This window comes from Brachycentrus maculatus, unplaced genomic scaffold (assembly GCF_059751285.1).
Source record: "Brachycentrus maculatus isolate JH-2025_06_01 unplaced genomic scaffold, ASM5975128v1 h1tg000404l, whole genome shotgun sequence".
Classification (NCBI taxonomy): Eukaryota; Metazoa; Arthropoda; class Insecta; order Trichoptera; family Brachycentridae; genus Brachycentrus; species Brachycentrus maculatus.
This window is the reverse complement of record NW_028281153.1, coordinates 367,410-395,000: the sequence shown is the minus strand read 5'-3', so window position 1 is coordinate 395,000 and position 27,591 is coordinate 367,410. Positions and strand designations below refer to the sequence as shown.

The following is a 27,591-nucleotide window of genomic DNA, read 5'->3' as shown; positions in this document are numbered from 1 at the left end:
CACAGTTTAGACACACTCAAAATGTTGTAAATGAATGCTATGTTTTATATACTAAACATGGCTCTTTTTATGCACTCCACGCGTTTATTCAGTTTATTGACTGTTTTCATTGTTATTAATTTATTGGCTCGATCACGTGTTTTTAATACATAAATGATAAATTTAGTTTTTAATACATAAATGTAAAAAAAAACATCCCTCTTTTCAGCGCAGAAGCCTTTGTCACTTCATAAAGCTTCATTTGATGCAGTCTCAGTAGCGAGCGGTAGAACCTCCATCTCTGATGAGATGGCTGAGATAAGGGCTGTCTGTCTCACCCCAAGGGGATGAAAAATTATTCAGTCTTAGACAGGGAAAACCGCCGCTTTCATAGTTTTTTTTTTCTTTTTAAAAACCTTGACGCATAAGAAAGGATTGGAATATCCTGGACGAGATAAAGCATATATTTGTGTATGCAAATGTACCTAAGTATTATACATATTTTACAATGGTCTTTCGTAGGGAGTATTCGTGGAGGTTGTTTTTCCATTAGAGATTACGCGAATATTAACCCTTTGAACTGTAGTTTTTATTTAAAATGTTAAATGACAAATCGCCCACTTCTTTCAAGAACGTCATAAATCAAAAATCGTCAATTTTCAGTTGTGCATGTTTTCGGAATGCCCAGGAAATGTACTTACTATATTCCAGCAAAAGAGGCATATTTTCAACTTAATTTTTACTCGCTACAGGGCAGAAAGTCTTGTTTTTGTATTTTGAAGAAAAGGTACTGTTTAATTATTTTTTTTAAATATACCTACTTAATATTTTTCAAATGGGGAAAAACCTTCAGGTTTTACCTAAAAAGATCTGTTGCACAGCAAAAAGTTCAATAAGTGGCTTGATATTTATTTTTAATACATCGTATTATATTTTTAAACTTTAAAAACGTTCTCCTGAAAAATCAAGTTTTTTGATTTATGACGTTCTTGAAAGGAGTGAGCGATATGTTAGCAGCTGCTTCAGTGAGATTTCAGCATATTTGTGAATAAAATTTTAGTATTCTCGAAATGAAAAAAATGTAGTAAATAAATTTTAGTGTGCTTCCGTGGTGTAATGGTTAGCATGTTAAGCTACCGTGCTGGAGGTCCCGGGTTAGATTCCCAGGCGGGGAGGGGTCGTAAATTTTTTTTTTCTTTTATTATTTACAAAAACACTCCAATTACTATTTGTGAGCCTACGCGGCTCATTATTTAAAATACGTATCAAATTGTGGGAGAAACTCTGACTCAAGAGTCCGCGACACTAATCACGATACTACAACCCGACACAATTAGTGAGTTTACACTCTTATATTTATTTAATATTACCCTGGACTAGTCCCTGAAGCGAAGGAGTGATCACCTTGCCTTCATGTAAGTAACGATCAAGATTTTGCCGCGTCAATACTATGCTTTGCCCTATGCACCATTGGTTGCCGAAAATGGTTGGAAGAATTCATAAATGGATTAATGGAGTGGGTAGTTCTTAAATAGCATCATTCGGCCATGTCGTATTTGATTGTGTGTCATATTTTTTTTCTTTCTTTTAGTTTTACATTATAAATGAGCATTTTAAAATGTGTCCCCGGTACGAAAAATTTAAGAAGGGCACATTTTTGTAATTTTTAATCATGTGTCGGATGAAATATAAATACATATGATGAAAAAATAAAAACATAAAATGATTAAGAGTAATAAAAATAAAATTCCTCAACTTAATTCTGATATTGAAAAGAGTAAATATTAAAATTCCATACATAAAGTCATTTAAACACCCTATTTGGGTATTGCGAAGTGGTCGGCCGCTACCAGGCGGCTAGGAGACGCTAGGAGGTCGTTACACGGCGCGTCTAGACGCCCGAGCGCCCGGGCGCCCGTTCACCTTGCCCGGTGGAGTGGCGTCGGCGGCCGGCGTCGGATTCGGCCATTGCCGCGCACCGCTTATTTATTTACACTACGAGCCTAAGGTCTACGAATCCAATACTTTATTGCTTTTTACTTACAATCTTGTATTTATTAAGATTGGCAGTGACAGGTATTTTGAAAGCTTTTAAATGTAAATTCACAGCAAAATCGGGATACAATTTTATATTGTTTCACATTTTCAATAAATTTCGCTTATTTTTTTTTTAAATGCTTAGCAAGAGCAGATCTGCCAGGAAGCCTAGATGCTTCTGTATCAGATCTGGGCATGCGGTGGGACAGCTTTCAATATTGCTATTTGATACACGTACATCATAAATTGGACCAGTTGTTGGTTTTTTGTATTTTTATTATATCAAAATCGTCTGATAAACGGAATATTTAATCGAATATAAGGTAATACCAATTTTATTTGCTTGGGATGAAAAAAACGTTTTTGGTGAACTTTCAACTTGCTACTAGGGCCACCAAAGCTGTCTTCATATTTCATAATCAACCATGAAAAATTACATATAAAAATGACTACATTTTCGGTGTGTCCCAATCCATGTTCACAATTCTGGGTTTCTCCACTGTTATCTCAGTATAGATGAAGAAGAACTTCTTAATCTATGAGATTTAAGTTTTATACTGACATTTCTTGGTGGAACTGCATTTTATATAATAAAATATCAAATACGAGTTCATAGGAAAAAAAACTATATGGTTGTTGTCTTATTATTTTTCATCTATATACCACTTTTGAGTTTATTAAAGTAAACACTTGTTTCGAGAAATACAGATGTTCTCATCATCAGGTGAGACATTGCATTTTCTAACACCGTAAACGGTATTTGAAAATGACGCGAAATGCATCGAAATAGGTTTCACAATAGATTTTAAGAAATAGTGGTATTCACCAAGTGAAATTTGAGTAAAAATGGATGGATATCGCCACATAGTGACTGCCGATTTCTGTTTTTAATACCATTTTTTTCTCTCCTTTTTTCATCTTTGCCTCTTTGGTGTGTAAGTACAGTGAGGTGCATATTTCTGGATGCAAAAATGCATTTCACAGCGACTGCACTCGAGTTTTGCTGAAAACCGCGCAGTACGTGAACTGCAGAGGCTGAAAGCATTTTCAGTCGCCTGGAGGCATAATATTATACCTCGCCATGTCGTCGCATTGTTCCTGGTGCTTACTCAGCCTCAGTCATAAAGAAAGCATAGCAGAGTATCAAGAATAGGATTTAGTAAACTGCGTTTAGGACACGCTATATATTCTCTTATGCTTCAATACCTTTTTTTATAATTGATAAACTTTTTTGCTACGTGGTATTTTATTTTGTTTTCTTAAAAAATAAAACATTAAATTTACAACATTTTGAGTGTGTCCAAATACTTGTTCACAAATCTGGATTATCTCCAATTATAGGAGTATTTTCCTAAATATTTTGATAAATTATCTGGTCAAATTAAAAGCTAAAATGATAAAAATGATAATGATATTTTCTGGCGTTTCTCATGTGTGTGATTATAATCCAGGATTCGGACCTCGCATACTAATAAAAGAGTTTCTGCTCAATAAAAAGCTTCTTTTCATCTCACCAATAGATGTCTCTAGTGAAGTTCTAGTGGTTTATGAACAATGTTTCAAAAATTGGTTCATATTTATAGAACTTCCAAGAATTTGATTAGTGTGGTTGTCAATAATGGGTAGAATTGGTGAATTTTACACGTGTGTAAAGTGATCACGTAAACCAGCCTATGATGGTCTTCAGCCCCGTAAATGCCCAGACTTTGTTTCGTTTCGTTCTGAAGCTGTTTTTGTTCGCCTAATAATGTGATAGTCAGCGCGTTTGGGTACTGTGCTGTAGGTCTAGGATTCGATTCCCAGAGGTGGTCAAAATAAATATGTATAGTGACTTTTTACTCTAATATTTATTGAATATAACCTTAGACTGATACCTGAAGCGCAGGGCTGATCACTTTTCTTCATATATTTGACGATCAAGATAACACTGCTTCTATGCAATATTTTTGTCACTGATTCAACTCGCTAATGTTACTAAAAACTTAACGAAAATAAAACAGTAGAAACCAGTGAGGTAAGAGGGTCAAATGATTTTATTTAATAGGTGCATATTGGGGAACGCATCCATCCTGATGTGGCTCTAATGGTCTCATGTGTTGAGTTTAGGATTTCAACTTTAAAATATTTCTAATACCGATTTTGGTATTCACTTTTCTTTGTGATGTTATTATTTCATAATTTTATGACTTCCTCTAAATTATTCGTTAAACGTTCAAAAAACTAAACTAAAATATTGCAAATTATAATACAGTATGATGTATGTACATTGTGATTAAAAGTTTCATCTACTGTATTCCTGCTACTTATTCAGTATATACAAATATTATAATATAATGTTACTACATTGTAATTAATTGTGTCGTGTAGTGTTTTCTCTATCCAGAAGGTATTTTAACATATTATTCTCTGCATGTTTCAAATTACCCTTAATCCCTTAGTTATTCGATCTTTTATCCGCTGATAAAGCTAATCACCCCCCATCCGACGCTCCAGTGCATCCTGTATGCATTCATTGCAGCGAAATGCATTCATAATACTGGTGTACAGTCTTTCTAGTGAAACGTAAACACACACACACACACACACACACGTCGATACCATCCCTTTGAAAACGTACAGCACATACTGTTATAGCGGTATACGAGAGTGCAATACGAAACCACCCCGCCGAGTGTTCATTCAGTTAGATCGCCTGAAATATGTAGTCGCGTAATTATTTCAGGAATTCGGCTGAAAAGCTCAACTCTTCAGACAACTTTGGTCCAAAATTTAGGAGGATCAACCATTTTTTTTTGGTTTCATTGCGAAAAATAGGTAAAAATCTCACAGTCTCAAATATTCAATATTTATTTATTATCTATATGTGCCTTTAGGAATGCCTTCTTTAATATACATGTGTATATGTATATAATTTGATAATATTGTTTGCAAAGACATATTGGTGTGACTTTATATTCTCTTTGCCAACACCTGTAAGGGAAAAGGCGTTATGTTTAGTTAATTAGATAGTTCAAAAGCTAAAATATTCATTTAAAATATAAAGGGGTACATTGTTCAACATCCATATAAATATTTGCGAACCTTTCTTTACCTAAATTATTGTAGGCATTATAAGTAGCATCAGTTAATGCAGATCCTAACCTAACTTATCAAAGATAAACGTGTGTAAGTGATAAATGTCAATATAGTCAATCTCACTAAACCATACGTCAATTTATTTTATTTATTTGGGAATTGTACAGCTTTACATTTAGTAAAAGTATATAACACAAAATAGTAACATTCATAAAAAAAGAAAGCCAATTACACAATTCCACAATGCAGCATTCATGCATTATTTTCTGGTTGAATCGCCAACAGACCAAACATAAGAAACACGAGAAATACCGAACCTAACCTTACCCAACCCGAGCAGACTTGAGCAGATTCAAGAATAGCAACACAATAAATCACATAATAACCTAATCTAACCTAACCTAACCATACGCCAATTATTGCAGCGTCTACTGGTAGAATTGCCAACAAATACGTGATATACTGAACCTAACCTTACCCAACCCGGCCAGATTTAAGCAGATTTTCGAACACTAAGACAATGAGTCACATAACGTAACCTAACCTAATCATACGTCAATTATTGCAGCGTTTGCTGGTAGAATTGCCAACACGAGATATACCGAACCTAACCTTACCCAACCCGAACAGACTTGAGCAGATTTTTGAATAACAAGACAATGAATCGCAAAATAACCAAACCATACGTCAATTATTGCAGCGTCTACTGGTAGAATTGCCAACAAATACGAGATATACCGAATCTAACCTTACCCAGTCCCACTAGATCTGAGCAGACTCTCGAACAACAATACAATGAATCGCATAATAACAAAACCTTACCTAACCTAACCTTACCGTACGTCAATTATTGCCGCGTTTGCTGGTAGAATTGCCAACAGACCTAGCCTAACCTAACCATACTTCGACTGCAGCGTCTGCTGGTAGAGAATTGCCAACAGACCTAAGATAAACACGAGATACCGAAACCTAACCTTACCCAACGCGACCAGACTTGAGCAGACTCTCGAACAACAAGACAATGAATCGCATAATAACAAAACCTAACCTTACCTAACCTTACCGTACGTCAATTATTGCTACGTTTGCTGGTAGAATTGCCAACAGACCTAACCTAACCTAACCATTCTTCAACTGCAGCGTCTGCTGGTAGAGAATTGCCAACAGACCTAAGATAAACACGAGATACCGAAACCTAACCTTACCCAACGCGACCAGACTTGAGCAGACTCTCGAACAACAAGACAATGAATAACATAATAACGACACGCGAAAGAATACATTTCTCGGACCGAATCGCAATTAATTGCATAATACATAGTTCAATGAACCAATGCTGAGAGACAATGCAATTCCCAATGCTGTTGTAAACAATGAAACGAACGTTTGGTGCACTCACACGCGGCCACGTGGCGATGTTTTGGCGCGGAAATTGCAGACATATCGATCCGGGAGCCAGACAATGAGAACGACGCCGAAATCCTGCGGGCGAGCGCCGCGACGCTCGGCAAAAGGACGAACTCGACGGATATTTATGTTATTTTTTATTTATTAATTTAATATGGTTCCAAAAAGGAACTTGTAAACATTTGTTCAAATATAAATCATTGTTCTTAGGAAAACTTTATACGTAGTTACGCATGTAATGTGTTATGTGACTCGGGTCTCGGGGGTGTATGAGAATGTCAGATGACAGACTTCCAAGTATCGCCCTTCAAGGAATCCCTGAAGGACGCAGACCCCCAGGCAGACCTCCAAAAAGGTGGAAAGACAGCTGGGAGTCAACATCCCACGAGCTACAAGCGGAGGCACAAACAGATCTTTAGGATCTAGAAAAAGAAGAAGAAGAAGACAAAAAATACTGTTTAAATTCATTTGCTAGACTTTTCTACTTTTCACATATCTTAATGCTTGTTACGCTGTGCCTCTCCAATAAAGAGACTAAGCTCTTGTGCTTGGAGAGGGTCTTACACTCTATTGACCATGAACACGTCTGTTTTTTTTGTTGGTCAGAATGAAATATTGGGAAATACGCTGATTAAACATCAATTAACTTTTTCAAAATTTGTTTCGTACCCACGTTTAATTTTAAATAATACGTTTTTCCAACAAATTAATGAAAAGTGTATTGAATCCTTTTTTTTACGTCGATTGAGTATGAATTTTACTCGTCTAAACTGGGGTCGCGGGCTCGATACCTGCCAATTGCGAACTTAATTCAAGAAATATTTACTTACAGATGGACTGGGTGTTTATAAAGTATTTTTCTCATTTACCTACCCCATTCTCACCATCTTACCTACAGCCAAGCCTATAAAAGTAGAGGCTTTGCGGGTTATTCATTAAAAAACATTCAAACAAAAGGCTTATTTACTTAAAGCCTTTAACATAATACATATATATATATATATATATATATATATATATATATATATATATATATATATATATATATATATATATATATATATATATATATAAATATATATATATATATATATATACAGTATCTAATATAAAAATACACTAATGAATACAGTAATAGAGAAACATAAAGTCTTAAACATAAAATAATAATAAAATAACAAATAGTAAGCACTGGTAAATACACGTCTCCTTCATACACTATCAGCGAGCAGCGAAAGTGAAACATAACGTTGAAATTTATCCATTATAACACGGAGAAGATATGGTGAAAATGTACAGACTTCAAGGTGGATAACAATATATTAAATAAATCTATACTATCAAAAGCATTGGCTAGCATGTGAAGTCGCGGAATCGGAGAGAACATGGCATAGTTTGCATTATGTACAAATACTGCGAATACAGATTATTGTATACATATTGACAGCGTTAGATTGACTCGCGTTCGACCCAAATTGCAATGCTCCACGAACAAACTAATAAAGTATAATTAGAATTGGCATTAACTCGTCTTGCTAAACTGCATCGTGCCATTGTCCTCAGCGCGTTTGATGAAATGACTCCACGTAACATGCGATTGGTGACGCGAATCATTCATGTGTCTGATGAAATTTTACTGTTATGGTTTAGAACATCGTCATTGAGATTACCAAAGATGACAATACAGTTGAAAAATACCCGTATTGTGAAACTTCATTAAAATTAAACATTTGAATATACCACTTTAATGAGTTTTATTTATATACATGACTAGTTTCGAAAACGACTGATTTAATTTGTACCATAAAATGAAAATATCTGTCGTTTTCGAAACTAGTCGTATATATCAATAAAACTCATTAAAGTGGTCTATTCAAGTGTTTAACTTTAATAAAATAATCATGTCATTCCACAAAGTAAATGCCTAATCAATAAATAATATAAAACTTCATTAATATCAAACACAATGTGGTGAATATGTTTATATACAAACGTATGTATTAAAATTCTTCTTATATAAATGATTCAAGATAAATCAGATGGATAAATGAAATCGATTTTTAATTTAAATATCGCGTGGTAAATAACACTTTTTCTTAAAATCTAATGCGACACGTGTCCCGATGCATTCTGTATCATTTTCAAACACGAAAATTATGCGGAATGCATCGAAACACATGTCACAATCGAGTCCAAGAAAAAGTGGGATTATCGAGTGAAATTTAAATTGAAAATGGATAGATTTTACCATAAAGCGATTGCCGAATCAATTAATGAAAGGAATTAAGTCGTTTTGAAATTAACTTACGCTAATGGATATTACAAAGTGACTGCCAAATCAATTAATGAAATAAATTAAGTCGTTTTGAAATTCATATCGTCCTACGTTTATGGATTTTACCACAAAATGACTGCCGATTAAATTAATGAAAGAATTAAAGGCGTTTTGAAATTAATATCGTCTTACGCTTATGGGTATCACTGCAAAGTGGCTGCAGAATTAATTAATGAAAGAAATGAAGTGGTTTTGAAATTTACCTACGCTAATGGATTTTACAGAGTGACTGCCAAATCAATTAATGAAAGCAATGAAGTCGTTTTGAAATTGATATCGTCCCACTCTTTCGTTCATAGTACCTGGAGGCTCCCGCTCTATACGCGCGGTACGTCTCGCCTACAGGCTATAGAATGTGGCATATTACGGCTCCTCGGCTGCAGGCGTCGCAGCGCCAGTCGACCGCGCGACGTCGCGACGGCGGGCCTGCAGTGCGAGGGAGCTTTCAGGCGAATCGCGGACTTTCAGAGAAACTTTTTCAGGCGAAACTTTCATGCAATATTTTTCAGTGCTTTCGTACCAAAAAAAATATTTATCGCTTTGCTTATTTGATTCGTTACGCGTGAGTATCTTTTTAATTTATTTTAATATAACAATGATGTTTTCATCAGTCCTTTGTTGTTTGTTGGAAATTTTAGTCTTAAAAAGTCCTTATTTTTTTAAAATTAATAAATGTTCTTTCATGTTTTTCGCAGATACTTTGTGGCACATTTTATAAACTTTATAAAATGAAGCAACTTTGTTTTAACAACTTTTTATTAATAGTACACTTTAACCTTTTCGTTTCGACAAGAACCGTGTCATAATCAGGGTTATAGAATTAAATTCTAAAACATTAAAATACTCATAATTAATTACATTCCCTTACCAAAAACTTCCTCACACTCCGTAAAAAATCCTAAATGTTTCGACAAGGTTCATGTCGAAACCGGTAGGTTAAAGTGTACCAATAATAAAAAAGTGGTTAAATCAAAGTTGGTTAATTTTATAATGTTTATAAATGTTCCCTTATTAACAGCCGTAGCTAATTTGTACATAATATATTACATGTTGTATACTTTACGATAAAATAATACAATGAAAACATGTTTTTTTTCTTCTCTTTTTAAGTGTAATATTGGTTCGAAAATTACTAATGTAAACAAGGATGAATATATAAAAAATATAACTATGCATTAGCCTGAAATATTGTAATTATTATTGCTTTATAGTTAGGAAGTGACATTCCAGATATCGATATGGTCCGCGAAATCATTGCCGAGGTTTTGCATTCGGTGTATAGGAGTATTGAATCCAGACACTGTCCGGCTGTTATTACAATAAAATATATGACGGTTTAACGTGTTTCTGGTTGGGACGTAAATATTTATCATGCGTACAAGGGATTGTTTAAGATATTATCTAAAATTTTGCATAAAATAATCGGATCAAATAGTTTTCTTCTATCACTCAATTTTATTAAATTTAGTAAACAAAGCAATTGAATAAAATGCTAATAATCCCCCTGATGAATTCATTTTGAATTTAATATACTTCGTTTTCTTTTAAATTGTAACATCGAACAGATTAATTGAAAGAAAACTTTTTTTGTTGTATTTTCGTAAAAAGTTTTGTAAAATATTTTATTTATTAGTTATATCACAAATTAATATTTAATATGATCTCATTTGGGCTCAGTCAAAAATTGTACTCTTCTTGGCATCTTTATATAAGGTTTTGGGACGTGGATGCCATTTTTTTGCATCGAAACCATACCTGGATTATGGACAAAATCCACCGTAATGCAATCAATTTTGAAGAGGCCGGTTCTTACAGATTGCCGATAGATTCTCAATAAGGTTTATGTCTGGCAAAATTCTTGACCACTCCAACACAGTTTATTATTTTTGTGCGATAAATTTCATATTTTTTTTGTGTTTGTGGCAGGAGGTTAAATCCTGCTGAAATATTCCATTACCATCTGGCCTTCGTTTTTGTATCTCTTGTAGTATCTTTTCCAGTAGAATTGGATGATTCTTCTCGCTATTCATCATCTCAGTCACTGAAAGAAGTAGCCCTGGTCCATAATACGAGGAACACCCCCAAAACATTTTTTAAGAGGGTTTTGTAAATACGAAAAAAAGTTTTGTTTCAAAATCTGTTCGATGCTGTACTTTTATATATAAAAAATGAAATAACGATAGATGTTTCCCTTCAAGTTTAGACACTTATAATGTTGAAAATACATGTCAGTAAAACAGATAAGAATGCAAAAGCTAAGTTGTTCCGTACGATTCTCTTGTTTTCGTCTCATTAGCATAATTTGAGAGTTCAGTAAATTTCCCAAGCGGTTCAATTATACTGTGATGACGTAACCGTTTTAATTGTTATTTATTATTATTATTGTTGTTTTTATTGTTCACGGTGTACGGCCAAGTGGGTTATGTTGTGGTTTCTCTCTCGTTAGGTCGTGTCAGGTAAATCTTCAAAGAAATTGAGAGTGTAGTCAACGTGTGTTCACTGCGATGAGTGTAAAGTTTTTATTTATTGTTTTTATATCGTAGTCGTACAGGAGAATGTGACCAACTACCAAAACGTAAAATGTTTAGGAGGGCCATTTAAGTCACTTTTGCTTGGCAAGAAAAATAAACATCAATGCAGTTAGTCATTTTTACCAAGTCAATATGTGATTTTTTCACTGTCATATTTATTCAATATTACCCTGGACTGGTACCTGAGGCGGAGGGCTGATCACCTTTCCTTCATGTGTAAACGATCAAGATAACACTGCGTTTATATGACGCAGTGCCCTATGCACCATTGGGGTGCGGATAAGGGTTTTTTATTATTATTACAATATGTTATACTTCCAAGTTTAAAATCCTTTGGGATGTTTTTCAGGGCAATATTAAGCTAGTAAGATATCAAATAGTCAATGATCACGTTTTTGTAAAACAATGCATTCGGTCACTTTCACCTGTATGACTACGATAATATGTATGTAACATTAACTGTGAAGAAAGAAAATGTACCGAATGAATCAATATTGTTCGATCCACAAATGGCATTGTATCTACAAACATAGTTTAGTTATCTAAGGTTTCAACCAGATACTTAAGTACTGGCAAAAAACGTCAATTCGAAAATATGCAATTTTGACTTGATGCAGTATTGTAAAGTTTTCAGCGTTCTATAAACTGGCAAAATATACTAAGTATTTTGAAACGTCATATGTGTGTATATATATATATATATATATATATATATATATATATATATATATATATATATATATATATATATATATAAGTTCCCGGGTTCGATTCCCAGGGGGGTCAAATAAATATTAGTTTATTTATTATAGATTTTTTCACTGTAATATTTATTCAATATTACCCTGGACTGGTACCTGAAGCGGAGGGCTGATCACCTTTCCTTCATGTGTAAACGATCAAGATAACACTGCGTTTATATGACGCAGTGCCCTATGCACCATTGGGGTGCAGATAAGGGTTTTATTATTATAATTATATATATATATATATATATATATATATATATATATATATATATATATATATATATATATATATATATATATATATATATATATATATATATATATATATATATATATATATATATATATATATATATATATATATATATATATATATATATATATATATATATATATATATATATATATATATTATATATATATATATATATATATATATATATATATATATATATATATATATATATATATATATATATATATATATATATATATATATATATATATATATATATATATATATATATATATATATATATATATATATATATATATATATATATATATATATATATATATATATATATATATATATGTGGTTTTAAAAGTAAATTTTACTTGAAGTTTGATAGCGGGTATCTTATTCAGGTTAAAAGCTTTAAATAACATGGATTATTCAAACAGGGATTTTACTTGGAGTTTTTTGCCAGTATACCTACCCATGACGTATCAATTTATCATCCGTATGATGTATAATCCAGTGTCAGATAAATAATCTAAATAAACAATAAAATTTTGTTGAAAATTTACGATTATTAGGTCCGTAATATTTATCACCTACAATAATTTTTAATCTAATTAAGTACTTAGAGGTATATGTAGATTAATATTTTATTTATTTTTTTACAAAAATGTTAATAAAATTAGTATATAACCACTCACCGAGATTTTTACGTCTGCCGGTTTCGAGACGTACCCGTCTCTTCGTCAGGACAATCACTAACACAGCATGCAAACAATACTACCCTTCACCACCATAGCACCATTTACACACTCAAAAGTATACAAAATGTCTAACACATGCGATTTTTGGTCGACCCGAAGACCAACATGCACTATAGTTTTCAATACAGACATGCGTTACGAGCCGAGGTTAAACGTGCAATAAAATTAGACCTGTAATGCACTAATATGTTGGCCTTCGGGTCGACCAAAAATCGCATGTGTTAGACATTTTGTGTAGTTTTGAGTGTGTAAATGGTGCTATGGTGGTAAAGGGTGGTATTGTTTGCATGCTGTGTTAGTGATTGTCCTGACGAAGAGACGGGTACGTCTCTAAACCGGTTGACATAAAAATCTCGGTGAGTGGTTATATACTAATATAATTAACATTTTTGTAAAAAAATACATAAGTTAAAAAACAAAGTTTCATTTAAATCATAAAATGGAAAATCACAAAATTAGTGCTTCAAATATAAATTATAAATTTAATTCAGTGCGCGACTGGCTGCGCGAGAAACCATACGTGTTTTGTTTGTTGTCCGCCTCCGTAGTGCAATGGTCAGCATGCTCGCCTACCGTTCTGGAGGTCCCGGGTTCGATTCCCAGGGTGGTTTAATAAATATAAGTGATTTTTTCACTCTAATATTTATTCAATATTACACTGGACTGGTACCTGAAGTGGAGGGCTGATCACCTTTCCTTCATGTGTAAACGTTCGAGATAACACTGCGTTTATATGAAGCAGTGCCCTACGCACCATTGGGGTGCGGTAAGGGATTTTTTTTATATATTTTTTATATTTTTTTGAACTCAAAGGTGAAGTAGAAGAAGAAGAATATATATTTATCCCGCGTAAATTACGGAATAATTTTGCGGGATTCCGCTTTACGGGATTATAATCCCGACTCTTATCTTGTATTATTTATTCCTGTTTCTTCTATCTCTTTATCTCAGCCGCTTATACTATACTCAGGTACTTGAGATAAGATAATAGCGCAAGACAGGTGTTGTCAACTTTACAATGAAAATATTAAATTTTATAATATTAAATTCAAAGTTTATTAATATAGTAAACTTTGTTTTAAAATCACTTTAAATATTTCATTTATTGATTTGGCGTTTAGTTTGTAGAACTCCCATTTTAATTTATGTATTAATTTTTAAATCAAACACAGATTTTTTTCGTTTCATTCATTGATCGTTTTGTTCATTCGTTTGAAAATGCCATAACTACGCGAAACAGTTGTCACAATATATTTTTTTGTGTGTTTTCTTAATAAAATACAACTTAGTAGACTCAAAAAATCTGTGTTTGATTTTAAAATGAATACATAAAATAATTATTTTATTTATTTAAACTTTATGGAAGTACATGAAAGAAATAAGTACAATGGCGGGCTTATTGCGAAAAAAGCAATCTCTTCCAACCAACCAAAAACAGATTAGTGATATTGGTCAGAACGTTTGATATAGCTGTTTTAAAATCCATGTGACACGTCTTTCGATGCATTCCGCATCATTTTTATGCATCTTCATCATCGATCCGCACGTGTCACAATAGATTTTAAGAAATAGTTGTATTTACCAAGTAAAACTTTAATTAACCGGTCGTGAGTTGTGTAAATACCCAGACTTATATTCCATATTCTTCTTCATCTGCGTTAAGATTTCAACAAAAACTTCATTCAGTAATGACTGCTTTTAAGGAAGTCCTTATTATTCGGTTTTTTAATTCGATCTCTCGTGTCTAGTTCGAAAGTACCGTTGTAAAATTCAGGTGTCATAATAAAATGACCATCCCTGTCCTGAGTGACTAACCCAGCGTCTAGTCACGCTAGTATACGCGAACAGACAACTCGCGTCGCGCTAAATTCGGTTACTAAAATCCTACATCGGTCGGTGACATAATTTTCGTGCAATCCTTGCCCCAAATCGATAATCGTATCGTACCTGCTGTGGTCTGGGCCAGAAAATTACTGGTCGTGTCGTATCTCGTGTGCTCTGGCCAGCAAATAACTAATCGTGTCATATCTGTTGTGGTTTGAGCTAGAAAGCAACTGATCGTGTTATATCTGCTGTAAAAAAAACAGCTGGTTGTGTCATGTCTGCTGTGGTCTGAGCCAGCAAATAACTAATCTTGCCGTATCTGCTGTGGTCTGAGATAGAAAGTAACTGATCGTATCGTATCTGCTATGCTCTGAGTCAGAAAACAACCAATGGTGTCGTATCTGTTGTGCTTTGAGCCAACGAATAACTAATCGTGTCGTATCTGTTGTGTTCTGGCCAGAAAATAACTAATCGTCTTGTATCTGCTGTGGTCTGAGCCAGAAAGCAAGTGATCGTGTCGCATCTGCTATGCTCTAAACTAGAAAGTAACTAGCGCTATGGATGATGATGATCCTTTATTCGACGAGGACCTCTCGCAGTATGATCTGGAACAGCTGATCCTTGAAGTTGACTCGTTCTTTTTCGAGGACGATGAGTAAAGATAACCAGTTTTTTTTTTTAATAAACACCTATTTTGAAATTTTATTTAAATGTATATTTAAATAATAATAAACCCTTATCCGCACCCCAATGGTGCATAGGGCACTGTCATATAAACGCAGTGTTATCTTGATCGTTTACACATGAAGGAAGGGTGATCAGCCCTCCGCTTCAGGTACCAGTCCATGGTAATATTGAATAAATGTTACAGTGAAAAAATCACTAATATTTTATTTTACCCCCCTTGGGAATCGAACCCGGGACCTCCAGAACGGTAGCCGAACGTGCTGACCATTACACTACGGAGGCGGACAAAATTCGATATTTAAATACTAACGAAAAATCTCCCATATGCAAACACTGTGCTTAGATATACGATATAATACAATAAGCACTATGGCTTGAAGTTAATTTTGATAATTGAAAACATGGAAATTTGTTGAAAAATAAATACGGGTATGCAACCCCGAGTGCTCCATCCACTGCTGCTATCCCCCTTTTCCTACTTATTATAAAAATAAAAATAAAACATTATTTTTTGACATCTCATCAAAGATGAAGAAGAATGTGGAAGTCTGGGCATATACGGGGCTGAAGACCGTCGTAGGCTGGTTTAAGTGATCACTCTACATACGTGTAACATTCACCAATTCTACCCATTATTGACAATCACATTACTCAAATTCTTGGAAGTTCTATATATACGAACCAATTTAGAAACATTGTTTTTGAATCACTAGAACTTCACTAGAGACATCTATTGATGAGATGTCAAAAAATAATATGAAAAATAACTCCTATAATTGGAGATAATCCAGATTTGTGAACAAGTTAAAAATAAAACAAAAATAAATGATAAAAACATTGTTATCGGTATAAATTCACGTGCGCAAATATGTTTTTGATATATATAAATGATTAATTGATTTTTGATTTATTTAAGCACGAGGTTATGAAGTTTTCAAATAAATATATCTAGATTCATTTTAAGCAAATTTAGCGATGAAGTAATAAATATTTCCAGGGTGTCCAAATACTTATTCACAAATCTGGGTTTCTCCATTTACTCTTTCATTTGTATGTGATGTCCGAATACTGGATTATATTCACATACTTGAGAAACGCTAGAAAATATAATTTTCATTTTTTATTTTAGCTTATTTGAGCAATTTATTTATTAACATTATTTTGAGTGTGTCCAAATACTTAAAATGTTGTTTATTTATTACTACTACTACTGTAATCACGCCGTTTCTACGCAGGGGTAGGCAGAAAGGATGGAACGCCACATTCTTCTGTCCCGACATACACTCCTCGCCTCCTTCACATCCATACATCTAGTCATACATGCCCTACGATTACGCAGACTTTTGACACAGCCAGATTTTAGGTTCTGATTGATCTGATCGTACTTTTTCGGTCGTCCTCGTTCTGTTTTCCCTCTCACATTCGCCACATATATTTTATTAGTCATTCTCTCGTTATCCATTCGCTCCACGTGTCCATACTTTTGTAAAGAACTCTTCCTAATCTTTTCAATTATTCCTTGTTCAGCCTTACATTCCTTTCTTATATCTTCGTTTTTAATTCTGTCATACAATGATTGTTTTATTTATTATTTATTAAATTATAAACTTCTTCTTCTTCTTCAAACCCTTATCCGCACCCCAATGGTGCATAGGGCACTGCAGTGTTATCTTGATCGTTAACACATGAAGGAAAGGTGATCAGCCCTCCGCTTCAGGTACCAGTCCAGGGTAATATTGAATAAATATGAGAGTGAAAAATCACTTATATTTATTTGACCCCCCCCCTTGGAATCGAACCCGGTACCTCCAGAACGGTAGCTGAGCGCGATTGCGCTATGGAGGCGAACAGAAATTAAATACTATCCATATTTATTATTTTTATTAGCTAGTCGAAATATTCGTCGGATAAATAATTTCCCACGGTTCGAAACGTAAAAACGCAGCCGATTGTATCGAATGACAAGCTCGTGGAACAACAACAAAAGACCAACATTTTTTCAGTACGTCACTGAACTTTAAAATGGACAGAACAAACTAATTATGAATTGGTCACGAACGGTCACTCCCCGTGGCCCCAAAATAAAGACAAATCCATCACGAAAGTCCATAAAGATCAATACATGTACATAGAAATAAGAATAAACAAGTAAATTCACTACCTGAGTAAAATCAAGAATTAAAATCATACACCTAAGTAACTTCACTGCTAACTTATAATCAAAGAAATGTATAAACTCATGCCTCTAGCGAGATAGCGAGTGTTTTGCCTAGAATTTTCACTCATGAATTACATGAAATTATAGTACCTAACTTTAAACATAAAGAGTAAATCCACTCACGAGTAGGCATAGGCTATGAAACTTATACAGTTGAAGCCTGAGTAGGGACATGATAAACGGTGTTGCATAAGCCGTAGCTAGATTTCAGAGTCACTTGGACGTTAAGTTATTCATAAAAAAAAAGATCAATACATACAAAGAGGCGAATGATAGCACTTTAAATACTTAAGTCATTCTTGGGAAAATTTCGACATGGGCAAATATTCTAATACTTGAATGTATGTTACTGGAAAATTGTTAAAAATAATACAGGCAAAGAAGACAGGCGCCGTAGCATAGTTGGGTAGACGCTCGACTGCGATACTGGCGTCGCGGGCTCGATTCCCGCCAATTACAAAATGAATTGAAGAAAGATTTATTTTCGATTGGTCTGGGTGTTTGTGGTGTGTTTTTCACATTTACCTTGCCCATCCTAACTATTCTACCTGCAGACAAGAGTAGAGGCCTTGCGGGTTATTCATTTAAAAAAAATGAAAAAAACTGAAGAATGTTAGAAATTTGCCTCTTCCACAATTATGCATCTCCCCATACATATCCGCCGATTATTCCGACTCCAGACATGATCACTTCCAAGCATTTGTAATATTGATTATGCTGAGTTTTCCTCGGTTTTCCTCTGCTCCTATTTCCTAGTACATTCGCCTCATGAATTTGTTTAACTATTATTTTTTTGCTCATACGATTCATATGCCCAGACCATCTCAACACACTTCACTTAATTTTATCGATAATGTTTATCACAGTCTTGCATTCCCACCTTATTTCACCATCCGAACGTTTATCATTCGTCGTTTTGTCACACATGCGTCTGAGAGATCGCATTTCGACTGCTTTCCGCCTACTTTTGTCCTTTAGACGGATGTGGATTTGTCAACGATCATCAGCAAATCACTTTCCTTGCACGCATTGTACGCCTATGACACCATTAATAAATTAAACCAAGCAAATAATTCCTTAGTGAACAAACCCAGGTTTGTGAACAATGATTTGGACACACTTAAAACATTGTGTTTGACCGTTTCGTTTCTTTATTTCAGTGGTCTCGCTTCGACGGCCCTGCAAGCCGACCCCGCCGAGCTCACAGGTCTCAGGCGGAGCGCCACGCAGCCGATGGCGGCGCAAGCACTGTCACAGCACTGCAGCGGCAGCATTGCGGAGAGGTAACAGTTTAAAAAAATATATTAAGTAAAACTATTTTTTTGCGGTAGGGCGTATTGGCCCGAATCAGACGAAAAAGTGAAACGCTTCCCCTTCGGATTCAACCGGCAGTTGAAGGAAAGAGTGGGAGAATCGTTTGTACACTCTTGGTCGCGTACGTCATAGACAGTCTATGTGCATGCGATGCGTGTACTGTGTTAATGCGTAGCATAATATGCAATAAAATGCAGTAATGCAATATACTGCATTTTATAAAATAAAACAATAACAAATTTTCCAATTTAATATTATTTGACCAGTGATCTGGTTTCGTCGTTATCGACATCATCAGACTGGTGGGAGGCTAGATTCTATGTTATATACACATCAAATCGTGCTTAAAACCATTTTTTTCTACTTAAAATGATTATTATCCAATATACTACTTAAATTCATTAAATTTTAATTCATTTTTACATGTTGACCCTCAACATAGTTGAAGAAGAATATGAAGTCTGGGCATTTACAGGGCTTATGACCGTCATACGCTGGTTGAGTGATCACTTATAGCTCGTGAAAAATTCACCAATTCTATGATTGAGAACCATACTACTCAAATTCTTGAATCTTCTAGATATATATTGATCAAACTCGTAACCCAGTATGTGCGAGTTCACTAGAGACATCTATGGTGAGATGAGCGAAGTTTTGTATTTAGGAGAAACTGTTTCATTTGTATATGAGTTCCGAACTCTGGATTATATTCATATACTTTGAGAAACGCCTGAAAGCATCATTTTCAATTTTTATTTTAGCTTATATGTTGATTTGATTATTCATAATTGTGAACAAGTATTTGGACACACTCAAAATATTCTAGATAAATTGGTCAAACTCGTAACACAGTATGCGAGAGTTCATCAGAGACATCTATGGTGGGATGAGGAAAGCTTTTATTAAACAGAAACTCTTTCACTTGTATGTGAGGTGCAAATCCTGGATTATATTCACATACTTTGCTTAACGCTTGAAACCATTATTTTAAATTTTTATTTTAGCTTATAATTTGATAATCCAGAATTGTGGACGAGTATTCGGACACACTCAAAATGTTGTATATAATTGTATTTACAACATTTTGAGTGTGTCCAAATACTGGTTCACAAAATCTGGATTATCTCCAATTACAGGAGTTATTTTTATATTATTTTTTGACGTCTCATCAAAGATGAAGAAAAATATGGAAGTCTGGGCATTTACGGGGCTGACGACCGTCATAAGCTGGTTTAAGTGATCACTTTACACACGTGTAACATTCACCAATTCTACCCATTATTGACAACCACACTACTCAAATTCTTGGAAGTTCCATAAATATGAACCAATTTAGAAAGAAACCTTGTTCTTGAATCGCCAGAACCTCACTAGAGACATCTATTGGTGAGATGTAAAGAAGCTTTTTATTGAGCAGAAACTCTTATATTAGTATGTGAGGTCCGAATCCTGGATTATAATCATACACATGAGAAACGTCAGAAAATACCATTTTCATTTTTATTATTTAAGCTTATAATTTAACCAGATAATTTATTTACAACATTTTGAGTGTGTCCAAATACTTGTTCACAAAATCTGGTCTATATATGTATATGAACCAATTTAGAAACGTTGTTCTTGAATCACTAGAACTTCACTAGAGACATCTATTGGTGAGATGTAAAGAAGCTTTTTATTAAGCAGAAATACATAATTATAATTGTATTGTTTAACTTGTCTCAGGTTGGCTTTTTATTAAGCAGAAATACATAATTATAATTGTATTGTTTAACTTGTCTCAGGTTGGCTGCCCTGCAGCAGAGTGGGAATAATGAGTGGCGCAAGAGGGTGGCGAGGATAAGCCCCGACCAGGACGTCATCACCGCCACCAAGAACAAGATCAATGTAAGTCCTACAATTTTATGTTTTCCTGGTACACTGCTCTGTGAAAAAAATGTCCCTTACTGTGTTTTAAGTTTGGACAGCCGACCACCTCTCGTGACTGTTCCTTATGAACAATCATGAATATAATGAATGATCGGTTGTGATCCAGACTCTTGCAACGCGCTTTCTTCATGTTGAGAGGTAAGGCAGGTACCTACTACCCTTTCTAACTTCCTTCCTTCCTTACCTCTCGCTCGGGGAGAGGCCTGACGTCAGCGGCGACATTAGGCCGCGCCGTGACATTCCGCAGTTTCCGGGTCGCGGGCCGCCAGCGGCGACCTTCCGCACCCCTTCGCGTGTCTATTTCCATCCCTAACCGCACCTGTATTGCTATTATTGGCGGATAGCATTTCGGGAACCTTTTAAAATGATACACCCTTAGATTTGATTCGATCCCTTGACCGCAGCTGACGCAATCGATGTATGTTAATGTACGCATGTGTATATACTACTACTACTACTACTACCATCACGCCGTTTCCCCGCAGGGGTAGGCAGAGAGGATGGAACGCCACACTCTTCTGTCCTGACATACACTCCTAGCCTCCTTCACATCCATACATCTAGTCATACATGCCCTCCGATTACGCAGACTTTTGACGCCGCCAGATTTTAGGTTCTGATTGATCTGTTTGTTCCAAGTCTTTTTCGGCCGTCCTCGTTCTGTTTTCCGGCTCACATTCACACATATATTTTCACAAGAGAATGACTAATCATTCTCTCGTTATCCATTTGCTTTTTTCAATTATTCCTCGTTCAGCCTTACATTCCTTTCTTAGCCTTACATTCCATGATGCCTTACATTGACTTACATGACAGCTTTACATTCCATGTGTATATATATATATATATATACATATATATATATATATATATATATATATATATATATATATATATATATATATATATATATATATATATATATATATATATATATATATATATATATATATATATATATATATATATATATATATATATATATATATATATATATATATATATATATATGTATATATATATATATATATATATATATATATATATATATATATATATATATATATATATATATATATATAAACAGAGCGTCTGTCCTGTATATATATCGACTTCCACCTTCTTCCATGCAAAACAATATATGTTTCATCTCGAATCGAGACACTTCTAACATTGATATATCATCCGTAGGGTAAATAATTCACTATATGATAGAATATATCATACTAAAATTGTTGAAGAAAATATATTAATTTGACATTCCTACTTTGGCCTTTGTTTCGACATCGTTCCGGCCGTAAGAGCGCTTGTGCATTACACGGAATTTTACCATCCGGCAGTCCGTTTTTTTTAAATATTTTTTATTAATAAAAGCGACTTCGACAGTTAAGCGTGATCGAATTTACTCGCACGTAATCACGCACCGATCCGAAGAAAGACGGCCTAAAGCACAAGCCAATCACCCGTTTTATCATGCTAACCGGACTGCCGGACCTTAAAATTCCGTGCAGTGCACAAGCGCCCTAACGATGTAATGAAAGTGACGATAAAAGAAAATTGACGCGCTTTTTACGCACGTTTTCACGGGCGAGGGTACGCGATGATGACGATTGGCCATACAAGACGTCATAGAGGTCCTCACTTGCGTCAAACTTCTATTTGTATGATCTGCCCAAATTATTTTCGTATCAAGTTTTGTGTACACAGATGTATGGAAGCGAAACGTGAAATTGGCAAAAGAATGATGATGAAAGTGGAGTGAACGCCGCCGGAATGCGTTCCTTCAGACGAATGTGTGGAAAAATCGATGAATAAAGAAATGAGAAATAGGTAAATTTTTAATTTATGCTCTACTTCGTAAATACCACTTTTTCTTAAAATCTATTATGACACGTGCTGCGATGCATTCGAATTAAGACTTATTTTCACATACGGTATTTGAAAATTATGCGGAATGCATCGAAACACGTGTCACAATGGATTTTTAAGAAATGGTGGTATTTACCTTGTAAAACTTAGATTGAAGATGGATAGATATCACCACAAAGTGACTGCCGAATAAATTCATGAAATTATAAATTTATATTGTTGGAAGAAATGTAAGGCTTATTGGTAAGGATAATTGTATAGATTAATAAAAGTTATGTCAGGTGGTTTGGACATGTAGAGCGAATGGACTACGAGAAAAATTAAGATATTAGAAAATAATGTAAAACTGAATTGAGGATGATTGATAATATTGGAACAAGTTCTTTAAGGTGGTTTAGACATATGGAACGAATGGATAACGAGAGAATGACGTTTGAGTGTGTCAAAATCCTTATTTACATTTTTTTGTTTTTGTTGGATTTTTCCACTTATTCAAAAGAGATAAAGAAGAATATGAAAATCTGGGTATGTATGTTCAGGACTTACACAGGCTGGTTTCAGTGATTACTTTATACACGTGTAACATCATTATAATTTGATTAGTGTGGTTGTCAATCATGGCGAATGTTGTACGCGTATAAAATGATTACTTAAACTCTTAAAAAAAACACCCTATACATAACGTAAAAAAGGTAAAAAAAAAAACAAAATTTAAAAGGCGGAGAAAAAACTTAATTGAATTTTATGTCGATCGCTATGTTAATTCAACCCCCACCGTCTAAGAATACGGCAGAAAGACAAATAAAAAATGATGCGCGCAATCAATTAGCCGCTTTTGAATGGGTTTATAATTCTCGGGGTTTATGCGTTCCGAAAAGCTAAGTCCATTAAAGATTAATCGCTTAGAAACGCGATTATTGACCGTTAGCTTACGTCAGATCCGATGGCGTTCCGGGAAAGCGAGCAGCGCGTTCGTGAACACACAATGATCACTGTTGACGATAGTGGATCGGGTTCGTGTACGGAACGCGATCAACTCGGCCAACGCGCAGCTTCTTGGCGCACTGTCTCGTCGTTTTTCATATTAACGCTCAATGGATTCAATGCGGTCACAACTCAACGAAAAAAAAGTTAATATCTGTTAGTAATAGTTATATTTTGTCCGCCTCCGTAGTGTAATGGTCAGCACACTTGGCTGCCGTTCTTGAGGTCCCGGGTTCGATTCCCAGGAGGGGGGGGGTCAAATAAACAATTGATTTTTCACTCTAATATTTATTCCATTTTTCCCGAGGATTGGTACCTGAAGCGGAGGGCTGATCACCTTTTCTTCGTGTGTTAAAGATCGAGATAACACTGTGTTTATATGATGCAGTGCTCTGTGCACCATTGGCGTGCGGATAAGGGTTTGAAAAAGAAGAAGTTATGTTTTGAATTCTAAACATAGTTCCTTTATTTGTCGTTCAATCAAAATTGATTACTTATGAATATGGATATATGGATATGTTCAACTCGACACTGTGAGATATTTTTACAAATGTGGAATTTTGTAATTGAAACACGACAAGTAGGTACTTGTTTTGTAACACTCGCATATAGGAATGATTTGATTATAACTGTTCTGTTAAATTCCCATTTTTTCATATGTTTAATGACTGCATAATTTATGTCTTATTTCGCTTACAGCATTTTTTCAAATCACCCAGAGGCGTGCATTCTATATAGGCAGAAAAGCGTTGCCTATGCTGGATTACTCGACAGTAGAAACACGACCAGTGCCTACCATGTGCCTTATCCTTACCCAACCCTACTGCCTTCCCTGATTTAAAATTCTGTGCACGCCACTGAAATCACCATTATTGTTTTAAATTAATGCGATCGAACAGATTGACCCATTAGTTACGGTGTTATGCACTCGACCCTTCAAAATCGATGTTTCACGCCAAAATTCATGGTGTGACGGAATTTCAAACAGCCAACTTTCCCACCGGATTGTTCGATCATTTTTTTTGAAATTCAGGATATTCTGTGTTTCCGGGCAATTGTCCCCATAAGGCTGAATTTAAAAAAAATGACTTCGAAATTTTGCTTTCTATGTTTTCTTCTTGTTCTTCAAACCCTTATTCGCACCCTATGGTGCATAGGGCACTGGATTATATAAACGCAGTGTTATTTTGAGCGTTAAAGGTGATCAGCCCTCCGCTTCAGGTACCAGTCGCAGTCCAGGGTAATGTTAAATGAATATTAGAGTCAAAATCACTACTTTTTTTGACCCCCCTCCCAGGTAATCGAACCCGGGACCTCCATTACTGTTGCCGAGCATACTAACCATGCCCAATGACCTAATTTTATAAACACACACACACACACACACACATATTTAAATATATATATATACATATATATACATATATATACATATATATACATATATATATATATATATATATATATATATATATATATATATATATATATATATATATATATATATATATATATATATATATATATATATATATATATATATATATATATATATATATATATATATATATATATATATATATATATATATATATATATATATATATATATATATATATATATATATATATATATATATATATATATATATATATATATATATATATATATATATATATATATATATATATATAAATATGTGTGTGTGTGTACATATAAAATTCAATTCAAAAGATCTTCACTCAAATTTCCACTTTTCAAAGATAAAAAAAAGTGTTTCTGACGACTCTCTTCATAACTGTCTTTTCATTAGTGTTAATTTATCAGCTTAAAAAAAGACACTTATATTTTTTCTCATTATTGTTAATGGTTTTTCAATCTACTAACTAACTTTTGAAAATATCTTTATTATTATTTTTTTAATTTCTACGTTACTCCGTATCGAACTCGCGGTGGGCTAGCGTCCAGTGCGCTAAAATTAAATCCGCAACTCGGCTGGAGCCCAAGACCGTCCGCTCCGTCCGGTAAATATTATGACTTGTCACACGCCGCGAATTCAATTTTTAATTATAAATAAACCACCGGCCCGCGCTCGTGCGCCTCGGCCCCCCTCAGTCTGACGTCGGGGCGATCGCGATCGGCATCGGCATCGGCATCGCGTAGCTCATCACTATTTTTGAAAAACCCGCGCGCAAGTTCGAAGTTCAAATTCAAATTCAAACGTATTGCTACACGGCGCCCGAGATCGCTTAGAGCGGGCTCTTTTAATCGGTTCGAATTTTGAATTTAGTTCGTTTTTCGATCGCGATCGGCATCGGCATCGCGTCGCTCATCATTACTATTTTTGAGAAACCCGCGGCCGGCGAAGTTCGAATTTCAAATTCAAATTCAAACGTATTGCTACAGAGATTGTTCAGAGCGAGCTCTTTTAATTGGTTCGAATTTCAAATTCAGCTGTTTTTTTATGCACGCTATAAAATCGACATCTTATAATATAGCTATTCGAATCGGCATTTGTTTCGTATCGTACCGCTTTATGCGCGCCCATATAATATACGTTTTTTTATATTGTTTAGAATACCATACCATTTTTTTTATAAATAATCTACGAATCTTTAAAATAAAACCCAAGATTTGTTTGCAACCACTCTTCTTTTTTTGGATATTTTCCTACCATTTTTGACAAGCACCTTGTCATCTTCAGGGATGGATACGTTTTACTAAGTTTTGAGTTTTTTTATGATGTTTATAAAATGTGCCACAAAGAATCTGCAAAAATCATTTAAGAATATTTTGTTATTTTTATTGGTATTTCAAGTTGACATGAAACATTTATTGTTTTTTAACATGAAAGGATGATTCCTGTAAATACCTAGACATTTCCATCCCATTAGTTTTTATGCTGAGAAGTAAATTTATTGATTTATTGAGATGTCAGCTACTTACTCCATGCATTTTTAAAAAGCACACTTTGCTTTTAAAATATAACAAGTTATTTCATCATTCTCTCTTCCTTATTTTAAATTTTTATTCCATTTTCAAAGTAAAACATTTTCTCAAACCTTCATCATGATTTTTTCCGTATTTGAATATTGTAATTCGTTCCATTTTCAAAAAGCACAATTTTGTTTTTAATATATTACTGCTAATTTCATCGTTCCTACTTCCGTATTTAAAAATTTTATTCCACTTTAAAAGTAGTTCATTTTCTCAAACCTTCATCATTCCTTCTTCCTTATTTGATTTTTTTTCCACTTTCAAAGTAGATGATTTTCTCAAACTTTCATCATAATTTCTTTCATATTGTTATTCGTTCCATTTTGAAATAGTTTACCTTTCAATACAAAACATTATTCATATCGTCTTTATTCTTTCTTCCGTATAAGAAAAACATATCGCGGTTCGTTCCATTCTATTTTCATAATATTATTTGTTTGCTTAGCTCTGGAATTGTTTTATATATAATTTTTACATTTATTTTATCGTATTAAGATGTGAATCATTAAATTTCTCCATGATTCAGACGTTAACTTACATACGTACGTACATTTGTTGGCAATGACTAAATTTTATTTCTATTTTAGCTTCTACAAGATCGCCATTTTCAAATATATTTTTTTTAATTTTAAAGGATGTTCATCCGTTGAT

The 27,591-nt window shown here is 34.2% G+C and overlaps 1 protein-coding gene across 1 annotated transcript in view; it reads left to right on the top strand.

The window, feature by feature from the left end:
* The window catches only part of LOC148302872 (uncharacterized), a gene marked incomplete at its 5' end in the record, with an annotated part of 143,085 nt that overhangs the window by 73,680 nt on the left and 41,814 nt on the right, over positions 1-27,591 (top strand). Inside the window, 2 exons of the mRNA XM_088270916.1 lie at positions 19,008-19,130; positions 20,946-21,048. Of these exons, the coding sequence (XP_088127042.1) occupies positions 19,008-19,130; positions 20,946-21,048 (226 nt within the window). The remainder of the gene's footprint in view (positions 1-19,007; positions 19,131-20,945; positions 21,049-27,591) is intronic.